This window comes from Engystomops pustulosus, chromosome 1 (genome assembly GCF_040894005.1).
Source record: "Engystomops pustulosus chromosome 1, aEngPut4.maternal, whole genome shotgun sequence".
Classification (NCBI taxonomy): domain Eukaryota; kingdom Metazoa; phylum Chordata; class Amphibia; order Anura; family Leptodactylidae; genus Engystomops; species Engystomops pustulosus.
The window spans coordinates 228,261,169-228,280,717 of NC_092411.1; the positions used below are offsets into that span (position 1 = coordinate 228,261,169).

The following is a 19,549-nucleotide window of genomic DNA, read 5'->3' on the forward strand; positions in this document are numbered from 1 at the left end:
TGCTGAGTAGATTTAGGAATCTTGAAAGTATATAGAGGAAAAAAGTTGGCACTCACCACTTCTGTAAAACGTCTTGCATAGGTGTAGGGATGCAGGGGAATTACGTTCTTATGTAGGGACGAGTCGTTTCACGCTTAGGTTAGCTCTTCATCCTCGATTTAGGAATCTTGTCTTCATGGGAATACCCCTTTAAAGGTAACCTGTCAACAAGGACCTAACTTTCACTAACAGGTTACAGGAGCCCATTACAGCTGCATTGCACATCTGCCTTTCTGCTTTTCCTAAGCATTTGCATTACAATATAATTGTGTGTTATAACTTACTTTGCTCCCTGACAGAATCCTATGTGTAGTCCCAGGGCCTGGGCTTTGTTTTAGATGCATTAAAAAAAAAAACATGTGACTTGTCTGTGCTGCCACTCCTCAGCTCTCAGCCCCCGCCAAGATTCTTTTACATCATAAGAATCATGTTTTTTAGGTACCATGTTTCTAGGTACTATAGACAGAGGCAAATATGACTCTTCTCTGCTTGTTTTCTTTTTTTCACTTGACTTTGGAAAAAAAAACAAAAACAGATGAATAGGTGAGAATTCACATAAAAGAGGGAATTCTAGAAAGACATGTCATACCCTAAGGGTGATAATCATGGGCAGAGCCCTCTCAATACAGGGCAGATGTCTGCTTTATTACAGTAGTAGTATTATGCAGGCAGTCCCCGGGTTACATACAAGATAGGTTCTGTAGGTTTTTTCTTAAGTTGAATTTGTATGTAAGCTGGAACTGTATATTTTATAATTATAACCTTAGACAAATTTTGTTGGGTTGTCATAAGAACCAGGAATAACAATAAAGATTAATTGCAGACACCTGATATATCTGTTGTAGCTGTTTATTGTAGCCAAAGGCTAAAGTACAGTAAATTACCAACATCCAGAGATCCGTTTGTAACTAGGGGTCATCTGTAAGTTGGGTGTTCTTACATAGGGGACCACCTGTAGGTACAATAGCTTTTAATACAGTATATTTAGAATAGAAGTGTAAGGAAAGTGACATGTAACCCCTGTATGACACTAGCCGTAGGTTAGGTGATGGCAGTCACAGTATTCTGCTGGTTCTGCCTGATCATTGGCAGTGCCGCTCTCTCTGTTGATCCCGACAATCATATGATCTCCAGGAAACACAGAGCTGCTGGGTATAGCTACTGTGTCCTGCAATGTTACATTAGTAAATTAAAAACAGTCACATTGTGATACAAAAATTTTATTGAAAGAAATATGTAATCAACCGTACGTACATTTCTGAGTGTTGTTAAAAAGGAAACCCATAATTGTTCATAGCAAAACAGATCTGGTAATAAATGCCTTCCAAGGCAAATAACTTAACTACACTGACAAATACTGGAATAAATCATGCATATTCACTTGATATCCACAAGCTCATTTGGGAAACTGAAAATCATCGCCACGCTAGACTATTCCTTCACATAAAAAAAAAAAAAAAAAAGGAATTAGAATGAAATTTGTGCAAATTTATACAAACCACATCATAAATAATCATTGATTCATAATTTAGTTTTTTCTATAAAAACATTTGGCAATGCTTCTTGCACACCCCCACCCGCTCCCCTAAATACCACTGAGCGGATCAGGTGGCACTTTTTAAATATACATATAAAAAAAATACAACTCTGTCTCACAACAGTACTGGCAAATTTCCTAGGACTGTGCCCAATATAAATAGTGCAGTAACCCAACAGCTGGACCGCTTTGATAAAAGCAGCAATTACAAGTATACAGTACACGTATGCACAGACATACACACACAGATTGGATGGTATTCACATAGCTGAAAGTAGTATGTGAGGATAGGACTCCCAACATCCTACCATTGCAGACTCCATAGACTTCACTATATTGTCTAGTCCACTTCACCAAACACACGTCACTTGAAATCCTTCTTATAAAGACATCCTGTGGTCAGCCAGAGCCGGATGGCAGGAGAGCAGCCGGCAGGTTTTTTTTTTCTTTTGTGGTCGTCACAGTTGGGAAGAAAGAATTCACAAACCGAATCCAGACCTCTGCTGCTCAATACAGAAGAGCTCTGAGCAATACTTCAACCTAGGGTAATCTTCTGCGGCTGCTGCGCTTTACTGCAGACCAAAAGCCTTTAATTTCCTCCGCTAGAAGCTTGTAGTCACAAGCTAAGAAGTAATGCCACACTTCACTTTATACCCGCGTGTCTATAGACAGAAGCTCACATCATAATGGCTTATCAATAACTGTAACACCTACAGGGAAGAGACAAGAGCAGTACATAAGAAATGTATACCACCTGTCCAGCACAATGCCCCTATGGGTTATTACAGAAGTCATGCATGTGGTCATGTTGCACACAGCACCTCCTTCCCCCCCATTGACAAATGTGTATATATATGTATATACTGGAGGAAGATGCCAATTCTTACCCGAAACCAAGATACATTGAAGGGTGGGCAATTAATTTTCCCAGGGGGCCACGAGAAATTGAAATGGTTTTAAAGGGCCGGACTAATATACTTAACTCTGTTCTACCCAATGCCTAATGCCCCTCTCATTACGTCCCATTCATAATGTTCCCGTCTCTCAGTACAACCCCCATTTATAATGCTCCCTCTTGTTATGCCCCCATTCATAATGTCCCCTTTAATTATGCCCCCAACTATAATGGTCCCTCCATTATTCCACCATTTACATAATCTCTCCTCCAATATTCTCCCTTTTATAATGCCCCTCTTATACCCCTTTTATAATGCTCCTGCCATTATGCCCCCTCTTTTTTTATCCCCCATTACATTGTCCCTTTTTATGGCAGTGCAGGTTTTAATTAAAAAAAAAAAAAAACAACTCACAATATTCCCCTTCTGATCTTCCAGGGCCCACAATGCAATACTTTAAGCTGGCACATGATGCCACTAGCCCGTCCTTACTTTGGGTGGGTAGTACGATTGTGTTTTTAGGCAAGTACAGACCTGTGGTTGCACTTTTCTAAAGGGGCAACCAATCACAGCACAACTTTCATTTTAAAGACTACTATATGGGTGCATTCACACATTTCATAACTTGCGTTGATCATAATGGGTGAGAACACATCATTGAGAGGTGCTGCTCTTCCTCCTTTTTTTCTTAACTCCACTCCAGGTTTGGACATCAAAAACTCAATGTGTGACTACACCGTAAGACATGAAAGTAGAATTGCAGTTGCTATGGGCAACATCATTTTTACTCAAACTAAAGCCGAATTGTTGCACATTATATGGCATTGGTATTTTGGTGCAAAATAGTAAATGTGTCCGGGCTATCTCCCTTCACCGCTCAAAAGACCTGTACGTCCAGGATTGTGTTGTAGCAAGATTTGCCCTCTGTAGAATCACTTCCAAATTGTAGAAGGAATGTGTTTCTACAATAAAGCCGCATAATAAATTATTTATCATTATTTTATCCAGCTTCTCATTGAAAGCTGCTGATATCCAATATATTTAGCTCAGACTACTGTTTTTTTAAATATTTTGTTCTACTTTGTTTACGTAAAATCCCAGACACCATCAGGGAGACACATTTTAGAGATCAGTGCTGCTCCCAGAGATGTCCTTTATGATAAATCCTCTGGATATGACATCTATGTCTTTCATTAGAAACCCATTTAACAACGCACCGGTCAAAGTTCTTTTCACTGTGTACATAATGGATTACATATAGGAAGACGGAAATGTATTTACCTGCATAACTTCTCCCTGTGCTCATACACGATGGCAAAAGTGTCCATTTGTCAGTCGCTGGGTTATAATACTCCACTGACGCCAAATTACATGATCCATCGTCACCTCCGACAACATACAACATGCCATCAACTGCACATACACCTAAAACACACAAAAACAAGCTCTGGTTTTTCACAAAGAACTGAAACTGGACAACAATGGATACGATGGTGTGAATAAAGCCTTAGAAGATCACTTGGCTAGCAGCCGGATCCGTTTCCGATCACATCATAGCTACGGCAAACGTGGATGTTTCATCTAGATCAATTATACTCAAGTATACAGATTTTTTTCAAATTTTGTTGCTTTAATTGCCTCGACGGCCATAATTGGGAGAAACTGTTTCCTTCATATATTTTCTCTGTGTGTTCTTCTGGCAGTGAGAAATGTCATCATTTAGGGTGGTCCTATATTTTATGGTTATCCCCTACTCACAGGATAAGGGGGAAACATTCTGATGGGAGTGTGCACCCTGGGACCCCCACCAATGACAAAAATGAGACTCTGTTCTTCATAAAAAATGGAGTGGCAGGTTGAGCATTTACTATACGATTCATTAATGTCTAGGGGAGTACTCTGCTATTTCATCAATCAGGGGGAATAAGATCTCCATGATTATTAGGAGTCTAATGAGATCAGAAAGATCATCCACTAAACTGTTAATAGAGGATAACAATTAACCCCTTAATCTGGAACAGTAGTAGATTTTCAGAGGCTTCAAATCACACCTCACTGTATGTATATAGTTGATTTTAGAAGGAGGGAGGCCATGGATAACAAATTTAAGAAGATTACCAGAGTCACGATGTCTGGATCTATGAGTAAGTGTCCTGGTTTATCATGATGGATTGTGAAGGAAGATTTCCTTTAATAAGACGGCCAGGTCAGGAGAGCTGACAGGTTCTCTTTACTATACATCTCTGTAGCGTGTGCACAGTAGTAGTTTCCTTGTAAATACAAGGCTCCCGTCAGCTGCAAGTGTTTTTCTATGAAACTGTATGAACCCCAAGGTTTTTTAACTTATATTTATATGAAATCTTGTGCCCTGTATCACAACTGAGTGATAAGCATTACTTGTATTTTATACAACCCCACAATACAAAAACGTGAGCAGAGAGCGGTAAGTCAAGGCCATGATAGTGAATGATAGTAGGATTACATAACATAATCAGATAACAGTACAGCATACTGGAAGCCTTACCAAACTATCACTATACAGCAGTACAAAGTAATCTCTGTGCTCTGTAAGAGGTTTCTCCTTTACCCCCTGGTAACACTATTTTCCCAATAAAACCTCTGCGTTATCTCGTGACTTCTCATTTACAGTTCCCTCCATTCCAGCATGTGCAGTTCTATTTCCTAGCATTAATAATGTCTTCTTCTGACTAGAGATAAGCAGACCTGACCTTCGCGTTTGGGGTTCAGGGTCAGCCATGTTTTTTTATTGCAACCAAAGCCAATCCGGCAAATAGCCGCTCGTAGTTACTAGCCATGGCTAGATGTGGCAGTTCTGCTGATCTCTACTTGTGACCTATACATAAAACCTTACATGACGTGTGTTACAGGTTACGTCTAATGCCAGTGGTTGGCTGCAGTGTTGCCCTAAATGAGAAATGGAAACATCACAAGTTGGAGTCATAAAACTTATTATGATGATTATTTGAGTCTGACTCCCCCCCCTTCCCTTTTAGTTCTACAGCAGAATCCTGGATGACATGAATAATACCTGCATTTCTTCGGCACATGTTCATGTCCGCTACTTGCTTCCACAGATTAGTAGAGGGATCATAAACTTCAACACTTTTTCTCACTAATGGACCATCATGGCCTCCAACTGCGTACAGCCACCCGTTTAATACGCCCACACCTGCAAACACATATCAATGGCACATTTAGAAAAAAGCTGAAAATAGTCACCAATATCGGTTAGGCGTCCGGGAAAGTGCCCTTCTAACCTGGTCCCTACTTGTCTCTATTAACTTCTGAGCAAATAATCACATGCTATATTAACATGTGATTGTCTGGCCTGAAGTAATATAATAATAAGTAATATAACAGAAGATGGGCTGTCAATATGTGATCACAGGGAAGAGCCTGCACTTGCAGCTTCCAGCCACTACACAGAGCACAACTTCTCCTGAGCTGAGCAGCAGATAAGTGCCGGGGCTGGATGTCAGCCCACACCAATCACATACTGGCGACCAATTCATGTTAATTCCCTGAAAACCCCTAAAAGTCATAAAGACCATGCATTTCTCGGGTACACTGCTTCTGCTTGCAGTTTAACTTTTTGAAAATGCGAATTATGTTTTACTAGACCTCAAAGTTATTTCAGGACCCTATAGCTTTCAGACATCCAGGATACATCACAATATTGTAGTGATTATTACACAAAGTGCTTACTGTTTGTGTGTGTAGAGATCTGTATGGATAGGCAGTAATATGTAGTACAGTGAGCAATATCCTTTCTGCTGATTCTAGTTTTGTTAATCTAATAACAAACTTTTTGCGGTGGGTTTTAAAGACCATGGATTTTAAACATGGATTTCCTAAAAAAATATTTTTGAAAAAGTCAACCATAGGTAGTGCGTAGCATTGCAACTGAGCTCCTTTCATGTCTACACAAGCCATGGGCAAGTGGGGAGATCTTTTTTAAAAGAGGGCAGCCATGGATTACTCCTGGCAGCCTCATCTTTAGACTCCTTCCACATCATCTCTTACCTGCTCCACTCCTCCGTGTGCCCATTTCAGAAATGTAACTCCATTCATTTGTACTAGGGTTATAACATTCAACTGTGCTAAGACACTGCCGTGATGCCCCATCGTAGCCTCCGACTGCATATAGCATGCCTGAATAGAAAGATTACACTAGTGAGATGCCAAACACCCACAAGACTTGTGAATATCCCCACTGACCAACACATAAACCTACCTCCAACAACACCAACTCCAACACTACTTCTTCTAGTGTTCATTGGCGCCACATGAAACCATTCGTTTGCCTTCACATTGTACGCTTCAACCGTTGCCAGCCCTGTAAGTAGTCATAGTGCTTAGTGTGTCCCATAGCGTACAGGACCACCTGACATTGTACTTTACCACTGGCTTGGTATATATATTATAGTTCTGTACTAATATTAAGGTGTTTTACAAAATGTATCCATATGAAGGTCATCAATATCAGATTGTGCGGGTCTGTGAGGGATAAAGTACCAGAACTGCACCATATGCTCTTACCTGTACTGCCATCAAATCCTCCTACAGCATACAGAAGGCCATTGAGGACTGCAGCCCCTAGGGTACTTCTCCTGTCCTGCATGTTTGCCACACTTATCCACTGGTCCTTCACCGGGTCATACGAGTCTACTGTACGGACTCTGAGGGAGCCATTGAATCCACCAACAGCAAACACATGTCCGTTCATATACACCACACCTGGAACACAGTATATATACAGCCATTGGGAGAATCATTAGTGCAATGTCACTATACATGGGCAATAACATACCAGCATACCTGGTGCCTATTATAGATTCACTTTCCTAATTTAGTCTCTTACAATGGCTATTGACTTCTGAAAGAAGGCTGCCCCTGCGGCCATTTGTAAGCGAGACCTGACAGGGGAGGTAAGTAAAGACGTGGGGGCACAGGTATGGTTACTATTCATGCCCCGTGTGTAATCACATCCTGTTTTCTGTGTGGATGGACCTGTATGAACAGGGATTATATACCATCTAGTGCACTTCTAATACCTTATTACTTCCATGTACTAAAATGAAAAAGAATCAGAGTACTGAAGGGTTGTTGTATCATCTGTACATTTCTAAGTGGACATAAAATAAAAGAGGATAACTAATATTGATGTGGTAATAACACACTGAGCTGTGCCGACAACTTTTCATGGCCTCAATGTAAACATTTAACCCTTTAATTTTAAGCTTTCTTTCTGAAGTTAACTATAAAGCCTATATTTCTGTGCCCTGCACTAGTATGAGCGATACAGTCAGGTCATCCAGACATTCAGCAGATCAGCACTTCTGATACGGACGTCGTGTATAGTTAATGTTTCAAGGTTTGTCAAGGTTCAATGTTAGCAGGGCGCAGCGTAAAGGTGAACAAACCTGATCTGCATCTTCTGGATGGAAGTTCAGCCACTTGGTGCCACTGTTCCTCTTTGAAGTCGTAGCACTCCACACTGCGGATCGCCTTGGGAGCCTGGCCTCCCACCACAACCATCAACTGCACAGAAGGAATGGACATCGATTAGAAAACTCCCCCTCTTCTAGAAGACATGGGTTACTACATTGCCCATATCATACATCATTATGTAATACAAGGTCCATCTACAAGCGTCCTACAGAGCAGCGTATTTCGGCTTACCACAGTGTTCCTATGACATGAGCGCCCCCCTGTGGAGACCCATGCCCAATGTGCTGGATTATTTTATGGACATGCATAGAAGGGTCACCTGCTTATTATAAGACATTATAACACTGTGAATCCTGCACACATTCCCCAGTACAATACACAATATCCTTTTGTAGTGATGACAAGTAGACACATAATTATAGACTGGGAACAAATGTGACATAATCTGCTCTCCCACACTGTTCTTACTCATCCCCAAGATTCCCACATGTACACTGTCAGGTAGGTGGAGGGATGAGAACAATGCAGCTCTGTGTGACAGTAGGTAGTATAGTAAGGGGACTCAGTGGCGCCCCCATAGACAGGTGTGAGGCCTGCAGCTGTCACATACAAGGTGATGGAAGGATGGGCTTCATGGCCGTTACTGAAGAATGCAGGCACTTTCTCTAATAAGAAGGATCTTCTTTCACCTCTACAAGCACTTTCCAGTCAACGTCAGTTTTGTGCTGAAACAACGATATTTTAGCTAGTGAGACATTTCTTAGGGATCCGGCAGTGGAAATAATGTCTCCCTGCCAAAGAACGAACAGACGTGCACCTGTAGAAAGATCTCACATCCAGAACTGGGAGCGGTACTGACCAAGTATGTAAAACTTAGCTTGACTAGCATACTTCTACTTAACCCTTCACCACTGCCATAAGGCTACATACCCATGCTGATAGCATGTGTATAGACATCATGACCACACTTCACACCCCAATACATGCACCCTCTGCACGATTGACACCATCGATAATTTTAACATGTTTTGGTAAAGGTATATTCAATTTAAAGAGGAGCTGTCACCCATAATTTTGGCACTAGGAGCTGTTTATTAAAGTAAGCAGCTCCTAGTGCTTAAACAAACGCCGCATGACGCACGGCAGTCCCTGCCAGCCTACGGAGCGAGCGGGGCGGTCCGGGGATGAGGCAAAACTTTTAAATTGTACTCCGCCGCAGTGTTAGATAGCGTTACTGGAGGTTTCCGGTAAGGCTATCCTTCTAACACTGCAGCATTTGTTTAAGCACTAGGAGCTGCTTACTTTAGTAAACAGCTCCGAGTGCCGAAATTATGGGTGACAGGTCCTCTTTAACTACTAGAAAGATGACACATCTACAATTTTTTCTGCCATTTCTACAGATAAAAACATTCAATTAATAAAAATATTCTATCAAGATAAAGTCTCACATGCCGTTTAAAAATTGTTATGATACAAAAATCTGTTACAAAGATATCATCATTTAAAGCACAACAGAATTGCAAAATTTGACCAGGACATTCAGGTACTAATGACCCTCGGTCATGAAAGAGTTAAAAAGAACCTGTCAGGGAGTATACCAACACTATGGTGCTGTAGCGCTTTCTGATGCATTTCAAAGCAGCTACCTGTTAAAACCCTGCCTCATGTTATGGCAGAGACACATACAGGCAGTCCCTGGGTTATACACACGATAGGTTCTGTAGGTATGTTCTTAAGATGAATTTGTATGCAATTTTTTGGTCTCTGTGACAATTGGATTTTTAAAATGTTGGGTTGTCATAAGAACCAGGATTAACAATAAATCTTAATTGCAGACACATGTGATAACTGTTGCAGGTGATTATTGTAGCCTAAAGCTAAAGTACAGTAAATTACCAACATCCAGAGGTCCGTTTGTAACTAGGGGTTGTCTGCAAGTCGGGTGTTCTTAAGTAGGGGACCACCTGTAGTGATAACCTTTATTAATATAGCACCATCATATTCCGTAGGAGACTAAACCACATAATGACTTGTAGTTAGTTAAGGGTCCCTAGTCAACCAGACAGGTTCCCTTAAATATACTGACCAATTGCACAACTGCATATTTCCTATGTGATGATTCTAAGTCCTCTGAAATGTATTTGCCCAAAAGTGAGAAATGCCGATAAGACAACAATCCTGTTGAGAAGAGCAGAGGTGCAGCTGAAGCTGATCGCTGGGAATGGTCCCAGTTTAGGCCCTTCATGTTTTAGCAGAGCTGTATGTTATCTCCCAGAGCAGTGATGGCCAACCTATGACACGCGTGTCAGCACTGACACACGTAGCCATTTTCAGTGACACACGGCTGCTGGAGAAAAATTGCTGTAGTGCAGTTGTCTGGGGCCGGTCGGGTGGTCGGTCGGTGATGTTGTCTGCAGCGAGCGGCTGCATCTCAGTCAGAGAGATCGCAGCTGCTCCTGTCCTCCTGTCCTGCTCCGCGGCCGCCGCCCAATGACGCCAGAGTGGAGCATGGAGACAGAGCAGCCCCAGCTCGCAAAGACGCAACCTATGCTGTGCCTGCGCGGGAACATCTACACAGGAGCTGAAGCGGCCTGAAGAGGAGTAACGGAGGTCCGTCATTGGAGCCTGTGCCAGTTAGGTAAGTTAATTTATTGAGTTGAGCTCTGCCGGGCTGGGCTGTGATGTACACTCTTTGGGGGGCACTTCTCAGGACACAAAAGTCCTTAAAACTAGCTGTTGCTGGACTGCCACAGGTTCGCCATCACTGGAATAATTCCCCCTCCCCCTCACTTATCTTAGTTCATGGCACCCCACATAAGTTAAATAACAGCAAGACCAACAAAAGAAACCAACTGACAGCTTAACAAAGAAGTCACTAAGCAGCTAAGTTAAATAACTATACGTATTTGTTATTTAAACTCTAAATATCACAAAATTTAGTTTTTTTTTTCTCAAGGTGACACACCACCCGAGTTATGCTCGGTTTTCTGGCGAATTTTGACACACCAAGTTCAAAAGGTTGCCCATCACTGTCCCAGAGACTGCTCAATACAGAGAGACATGCATGACACTGCTGAGAATACTACATGTGCACACACATTACAGCTCAAATCCATAATGTAACCCATATACCGAGACAAAGGAGATGCTTCTAACCTCCTTATGAGCAATTGTTTCTTGTAGATTCTTCAAACAGAAAGAGAAAAAAAATCTATTGAAATGAGATGACAATTGTTTCCATGGATATTTTAACCACTTACAATTGTGAATACAACCTTGGTTAAAACTTCAGAACATCCACAATCCCATATGAATCCAATACTAAGCATTACCACAAATATATGGCCCACGTGCTGACCCAGGTTGTTAAATAAGGTGCATATACACCACATTTTGGAAGACAAAGTCTGCCCCCCCATTTTAACCCATCACCAAATTTCACCCCTATTCAACTACCAGTCCCCACAGGTAAGCAATGAAATAGCTTTTCTAAAATGTCCTCATTCATGGGAAATCTCACCCTTTTGTCTATAAAAAACAAAAATCTCCACCAAAGTCATGTTTAAATGAGCAGAGAAGAGTCACATTTCCTGAAATTAGTGAAGTTTAGAGGCTGCAGCACTTCTCTCCGGTTCCATAGAACATTTAGGTGTCACAATAAAGAGGAGAATCTCATTTCCAACTAGGTCTTCAGCTGCTTGTATCTCTGTTGCAAGCCTGATGTGATCTGAAAGAGGAGATTCTTATCTTTAACATGATTTCTAGGTACTATACAACTGGAGATAAAGGCTGCCTGGATGCTGCCTCTAAACTTGACTCCTTTCAGGCAAAGTAAGACTCTTCTAGCTCATTTGCATAGGACTTTGATACTTTTGCATAAAGATGGAATTCTAGAAAGGACATTCAACACCCTATTATCTGCGGGTGCTGATAGTTTAGTGGGGTAAAAGCTGGCGATGGTGTTCCTGTAATAAATAAGAGAAGTTTATACAGGTTTATTGACAGCTACACATTCTGTGGGGTTACTACCATTGGCTAAATCACTTATCTGAATTGTATCTGGTATAAAAATAGATGGAAAACGTGAAAGGTTTTTTAAAGAATAAAATAAAATGCGAAAAGCAAAAAGACAAAACACAAGAACATGTGATATGACTTTTCTCTTTATTTTAGAAATGCATGTACAAACCTTTATTAACTTACAAGTGACTAAACAACTAACAAACTTAACAGTTGCACATGTTCCAATAAATGTGCTGAAATCACAAATGGATCCTTTTAATGCCATGATATAAAATGCAGACTCCGCTAATAAATTCACGATGACTGTGGTCTGTCCGTGCATCATGGATCATGCAATGTCCTGTTTCACGGACTGACCACAGTGGGAATCCATGCATAATAGTGATACATGATGCGTGTAAAACAGAGTTACATGAATGGGCAAGGAGTCCGCAATGCTTCATATATCCTTCATTCACAGAGTTAGATTCAGGATGAGAAGGGCCGACGCGTTCAGTGTGGATCAGGGAAGGAGCTCCTGATCAGGGTGACACACACATGCAGGTATTGGCATTTTGAGTTTTGGTCCATGAAATCCATGAGCCCACACCTGAAAGGATGTATAACGGCTCTGCGAAGGGATCTGTCAAAAAAAGAGAACAGAAAAAGATCTAATTTTACAGAACTGAGTGTGGAATTCCTCTACATGAATTGTAGGCTCTTGTGTGGCTGGGCCACAGGAAGAGAGTCACAGCGTGATGTGCCGAGAAAGATGGTGCTCGAAACACGTGGCAAGTTGTGACCTCTCTTTATGGGAGGACCAAAGCGGCATGTACTGTATCAGTTTAAAGGAAACCCAGATCAAAACCCAATAATATTTGTGGGATTCGTCAGTAGAGAATAACCCACATTGTGATGCATACACTGTGCAGGGCTTGATCACAATTCTGCATGGTCTTAGCTCTGCACATGCTGCCAAAGCCCTATACAAATACTTATGAGAATTACGTTTCCTCCAATGGGAGTCTAGTTCACACTTCCGGACAGTTCTTTCCATTAGTTATTATGAAGGAAAACCAGGAGCGGTGGAACGCACGAGAACAGGCGTAGCTCTGTGTAGTTGGTTTGGGCTCACAATAACTGATGCAAATAACTGAAGACCCAACAGAGATGTGAATTGGGCCTAAGTATTGTGCACCGCACAAGACAACAAGCCACAACTTTGCAGCCTATTGCATTTATGGCAAAGCAGACTTTGCACCTTCAGTAACTATGTCCTACTTAGGTACATGTTCAGAAAATCCACACCTACATCCATTTTTATAAAGATTTGGTTGTGGATTTCAGACCATTAATTGGCTTAAGATTCCCACTGGAAAATGTACATACCGCAGATAATAATATACATGCTGCATGTATACAGCATGTATACGCACACATACATAGTAGAAGTAGTATATAATGTAACACACTTGACTCCCCAACCAATGTATCTTCTTAAGCTGCCCACTTCATGGCAACAGACAGACTTCCTTTCAGATGGCAGCGAGATACAATCTGTACACTGCCACGACCGTGTGTGCCCCTGGTGACACCGCGGGTCTGCTCTCATGCTCCGCGCACTCCGGAGAACGTCCATAAGCTCATGGAATTCCTGCAGACACACAATTACCAAATGCTTTACTTTATGTACAGCCAAACATAAGTTATACTGCACCTTTCTGCACAAATCTTACACTACAGGGCAGATTGTCTATATAACCCAACCAGAAAACTCCCTTCATCTGTCCTGGGACACATTCACACCACGTTACTTCTGGTGGATTTTGAGATTGTCTTCTGCTTCAAAATCTGCTCCAAAAGGACTCCTGTGTTCTCAATAAAAGGATGGACAATAGTTTTATTTTCACTTGAAAAAAAAATTATAATGCCCACATTTGAAAATGTTTCAGTTGAGGAATCACAACTAAAATCTTCCCCAGTGTATGAGGGTGATCCGCATGTAAACCACAGCAGCAGGAGGCAGGACACAGATCTACCCCAGTGTATGAGGGTAATCCACATATAAACCACAGCAGCAGGAGGCAGGACACAGATCTGCCCCAGTGTATGAGGGTAATCCGCATGTAAACCACAGCAGCAGGAGGCAGGACACAGATCTGCCCCAGTGTATGAGGGTAATCCACATATAAACCACAGCAGCAGGAGGCAGGACACAGATCTGCCCCAGTGTATGAGGGTAATCCACATATAAACCACAGCAGCAGGAGGCAGGACACAGATCTGCCCCAGTGTATGAGGGTAATCCGCATGTAAACCACAGCAGCAGGAGGCAGGACACAGATCTGCCCCAGTGTATGAGGGTAATCCACATATAAACCACAGCAGCAGGAGGCAGGACACAGATCTGCCCCAGTGTATGAGGGTAATCCACATATAAACCACAGCAGCAGGAGGCAGGACACAGATCTGCCCCAGTGTATGAGAGTAATCCACATATAAACCTGAGCATCAGCCTCAAGTTTGTTCTTTAAATACTCAGTGGCTTTTTGTAGCAGAAGGCAATCTCCGAATTCCACTGCAAATACACAACAAATGTCTATAAGAGCGGTGTGTGTGGTTAGCAAGGACAGGAGTTATATTAGGAGGAGCAATGTTCTTCCAACTCTACCTCTACTGTAAAGACCTACTAATGGCATATCTGGTGGATAGGTCCTCAATTATTGTGTGTGCTGGAGTAAGCCACATTTATTATTGAAGAGTACAAGCGGCACATCTATGCCAGTCTTTGTCTCCCACGTCATATATATGGTATGTAATTTACACAACTTTATTGCTCACACTTAAAGGCGCTGTTTGAAAAAAATGAGCATTAGACAGGTGCCTTAGAGCCTTATGACCTAAGATCGTGGTGGCGAAACTATGGCACGGGTGCCAGAGGTGGCACTCAGAGCCGTCTCTATGGGCACCTGTGCCATCACCCCAGCGCAGAGTTCGCCAGACCGGAAACAAGGCCTCCTGCAGTCCCAGGCAGCCCAAGACCCTGGAAGGAAGCTACAATGATAATCCAAACTTCTTCTCCTTCTTTATGCTGTATTGGTGTCCTTAGCTGCCTATACAATTTAAACATGTGACAGAGTAGAGTAATAAGTTTGTCTTAATTGTCGAATCGGCACGTGGGTTGGTTTTGGATGTAGTTTGGGCACTACAAAAGGTGTCTAAAAGGTTTGCCATCACTGGCCTAAGGTCACCCTTTTATTAACCAACTTGATCTATGGTCACAAGTGGAGATAATGAACTTTGATTCTCTGCCTGGTAACCAGGCAGAGAATCCAGCGAGTCGGACTGGGCGTATACTCACCCTTAAGTCCAGCAGCGCCTCCTTAGCATGTCATCAGTTACTCCTCAATCCACTCCCCCTTTCCGATATGTCACTTGGCTGTCTTGCCGAAATTTCGCACATGCACATAGGCTGCATGCCACTGTCATGTGCAGTGAGCCTCTGAGCGCCTCCATCACCTCACTACGCATTGGGAAAAAGCTGCGCACGCGCAGCGAGGCAGCAGATGGTGCAGTCCGCTCTGACGCTCACTGCGCATGACAGCAGCAAGCAGCTTATGCGCAAGATTTCGGCATGACGGCAAAGTGACATATCGGAATGGGGGAGTGGAATGAGTAGTAACGGATGACGTGCTGAGGAGGCGGCTGATAGACTCGAGGGAGAGTATACGCCCAGTCCGACTCGCTGGATTCTTTGCCTGGTTACATCAGCCTGAAGGACTCCTGCTGGTGTTACCAGAGCCCCTCTGTGCTGCAGATTCACAGGCTGTTATACTGTGCAAGAGCACTGTGTGCTGAAACTTCCTTTGCTGCAGTGGGAGGTGGAAGTGCTGAAGGAGCAAAGGGGGAGTGTAACAGCCTGTAAAGCTACAGCATTAGCAAGTTTCAATCTATTTTTAACGTGGAAATTGCAAGATATCCTACTTGTTTTTCTTTAAAACATAGATGGTGACATGTCAATCGTTCCTAAATATCTGTTTATCACAGGAACATGGAGATCATTTTCTGGTGACACATTCCCTCTTAGGGAAAGAAGGAAGATCAGCCTATATTAGTAGGTTTACAGCTCTAAGGATTTCACAAGTGAGATTCATCCCATTAACATGAAGGAAGAAGCACTAAGTGCCCATCATTATGTGCTGTATGACAAGCTCATGTGCCCCACATTAATGGAAGCTAAATTACAAGTAATAGCTCCATATTAACCACAAGATTAGTCATGATGCAGGAAATGGAGCAATAACATAAACGACCAGAAATCTTATGTAATAGGATAAAAACAGCTTGGAACAGTTTCCTTACCAAAACATTCCTGGATTCGGTGCCATCCTCCTCAGGGCTGGCGTCAGTCACTCTGTGCTGGAGACTGATAGAAAATGATAACGAAAAAGTTTGGTTTTTACATAATAACAGTCAACTTCAGATGCAACATAACAAATCCCGGGAAATGTGACAAACACTGGGTTAGAGGGCGTTACATATATCCACTTCTCAGATTTACATCCCCATCTTCTGCAGTGACACAACTTATTACTGGGAAGCAACAAGGCACATGCACAAGATAACATGGGGGAGAATGAGGCCGAGAGCCCCAACAATCCATATGGACCATGTAGTGGAATTGTTACATTCTCATATTGTACCATTACAAGGCACATAAAGAGAGGCAGCTTCCATTGAGATCAAGGATCAGGACTGGATCCTCCAGAATAGGAAGCCACATGATGCCATCCTGCATAGCAGAAGAAATTCACAAAAAAAAGATGCCCACAGTCTTATTTTTTATAAATAAATTTCATTTAATACATTTTGTATAATCACTAAAAAGAGGTGGCCAATTTGTAATCATGGGCGAAAAAATAATAGAAATCCCAATGGACCCCATTATAGTCAATGGCATCTTTCAGCCCTTGGTGTTCATTATTTCACACTTCAGTTATTTCCACTTGGCCTTAAGGGGAACCAGTCACCAGGTACCTCATTTTCACTAAAGACAGGTTGTAGCAGCCCATTGCAAATATGCCGCTTTCGCATTACAATATAATTGTGTGTTATAACTTACCTTGCACCCTGACAGAATCCTCTGTGTAGTCCAAGGGGGTTGGCTTTGGTTTGGATGCATTTCAAAAAACAAGTTACTTGTCTGTGGTTTACTCCTCAGCTCTCAGCCCCCACCTTTGTGCTCCTGTAAAGATCCTCCCTCCTGCTCCTTCACAGAGCACACAGCTTGGTGAGCTGACATCAGTGGCAAAGGGAGGAGCTGTACAGGAGCACAAAGGTGGGGGCCAAGAGCTGCACAGTCTCCAGCACAGACAAGTCACATGTTTTTTTAAATGCATCCATACCAAAATCCAACCCCTCGGACTGCACAGAGGATTCTGTAAGGATGCAAGGTAAGTTATAACACACAATTATATTGTAATGCAAATGCTTAGAGAAAGCAGAAAAACATATTTGCAATGCAGAAGTAATGGGTTTTTGTAACCTGTCTTTAATGAAAATTAGGTATCGCGTGACAGGAGTTCTTCAAGATAATTTATAGGGAACCTTAGGAGGAGGTTTAATCCCCAGTCCACATTATCACAATTATACATGCGACACACTAAATATTTACATATTCAAACAAAACAAGAAAAATATTTTAGTGGGTGGAGGGAAAGTAGGGGTTTTACAAAAAGTTACAGTAACACACCTAAGAAACATAACAAGAGACATTAAAAGTCAAACAATGATCATACTCCAGTTTATTTGTGGAAATGTAGAGACTCCTCTGTTCTGCCCTTTTCAGTCACGATGAACCGGAGAAAGTCGTCTTCTCTTCTGTAATCACATAGTTCTTTGGAAAATGACCTAAAGAAAATCTCCTACATGGCGGTTTTCAGGAATCAATTCAAATCCTCTTCTTAGTTTTCCATCCTTAGGCACTTGCTTGGTTAAATATTTGTGTGCTGGCGTATTTCGTATGCAGTTCTCCCCCAGGCGTTTGCAATGTGATATGAGGGCATCGCGCAGTGTATTATACCTACTTGAATGACTCATCCACTAAAGAGATTGACTAATATACAATCTATAAAAGAATCCAGCATTTACCCTCTGGAAATACATAGACATGTATGCAAGGACAATTTTATACTGTGGAATTCATCTTCTGCACTAGACCCTGTAGCGAAGCTGTACATTGGATGGATACATTTTGAAAAGGACCCTCGGAACCCTCTGGGTTCCAGCTTCATCCTCTGGCTCCTAAACAGCTTCCGGGTAGTTTGCGCATCCATACAGAATAGAAGGCAGATTCGCAATGAAGGTCACATTGCGCATGCGGAGGATTTGTAGTTCAGAAATTCACGTCACCTGCTGAGGAGGAAGGAGGGGTGAATGAAGTGCTGTGGGGGACGTGTATTAGCCTATGAAGCCGGAGCCCAGCCAAGCTCTGGTGCCAATCCCTTAAGCACTTCTGCCTCATTTACATATTTTTTTAACTTGATTTTTGTAAGAAAGAGGGCATAAATAAGAAGAGTTATGGAAATAGGGTGCTTAGATGGACATGTGAGCGACGCTTGTTTATCATGACAAATGTTGACATTTTCTTTAACCCCTTATCACCGACACTAGTTTTCAGCGATTTTTCAAATCTGACATGTCTCACGATAATTGGTTATAACTTTGGAACGCTTTAACATTTCCGGGTGATTTTGAGAGTGTTTTCTCGTGACACATTGTACTTCATGTTAGTTATAAAATTTAAGTGATAAGTTTTGCGTTTAGTTCTGAAAAAAAGTGAAAATTTGGCAAAAGTTTGTAAAAGTTCTTCATTTTCCAATTTTGAAATGTTCTGGTTTCCAGACAAGATGTAAAACTACCCAAAAAGTTTGATAATTAACATTTACGGAATGTCTGCTTTATGTTGGGATGATATTTTATGCTTCCGGTCATTTTTCTAGGATGTTATGAGGCGCAGAACTTTAGGTGCGATTTTTCTTATTTTCATGAAAATTGCCAAAACTCACATTTTGAGGGAAAACTCAGCTTCCAAGGGACTTTGAGAGGCCTAAATAATAGTAAAACCCCATAAATTACCCCACTATAGAAAGTTCACCCCTCAACATATGTAAAACAACTTCTATTAAGTCTTAACCCTTTAAGTGTTTCTAAATCGCCGGCCCATATTGTTTTAACCCATGTGAAACTATAGAATTTTTTTGGAAAATACATTCATTTAGGCCACAACTGACAGTTTCAGAATAAATTAAATGATGAAACGCACTGCAACGATTGATGCCCAATTCCTCCCGAGTTTACTGATACCACATATGTGGTGGTAAACAGCTGTACAGGCGCACGGCCGAGTATAGAATGAATGGAGGCGCCATTCACTGCGGATTTGTATTGTCACATTGTACGACCTATAAATTTTTATTTTTTTTGGTAATGCAAACATATGAGGTTTTATTATTTACGGGATGATATACAATGTACAGATAATTCATTTTGGGAGTCTAAAGCTTATTCATGAGATTTTATTAACTATTTCAAGGGGGACACA

General features: G+C 41.8%; 1 protein-coding gene across 1 annotated transcript in view; it reads right to left on the reverse strand.

The window, feature by feature from the left end:
* Positions 1-874: 874 nt before the first annotated feature.
* KLHL2 (kelch like family member 2) overlaps positions 875-19,549 on the reverse strand; it is a 74,728-nt gene continuing 56,053 nt past the window's right edge. The window contains exons 9-15 of the mRNA XM_072120228.1: positions 7,917-8,034; positions 7,033-7,230; positions 6,728-6,829; positions 6,517-6,645; positions 5,522-5,662; positions 3,754-3,897; positions 875-2,286 (exon numbers count right to left, since the gene is read on the reverse strand). Coding sequence (XP_071976329.1) covers positions 2,258-2,286; positions 3,754-3,897; positions 5,522-5,662; positions 6,517-6,645; positions 6,728-6,829; positions 7,033-7,230; positions 7,917-8,034 — 861 coding nt within the window. The 3' untranslated portion in view covers positions 875-2,257. The remainder of the gene's footprint in view (positions 2,287-3,753; positions 3,898-5,521; positions 5,663-6,516; positions 6,646-6,727; positions 6,830-7,032; positions 7,231-7,916; positions 8,035-19,549) is intronic.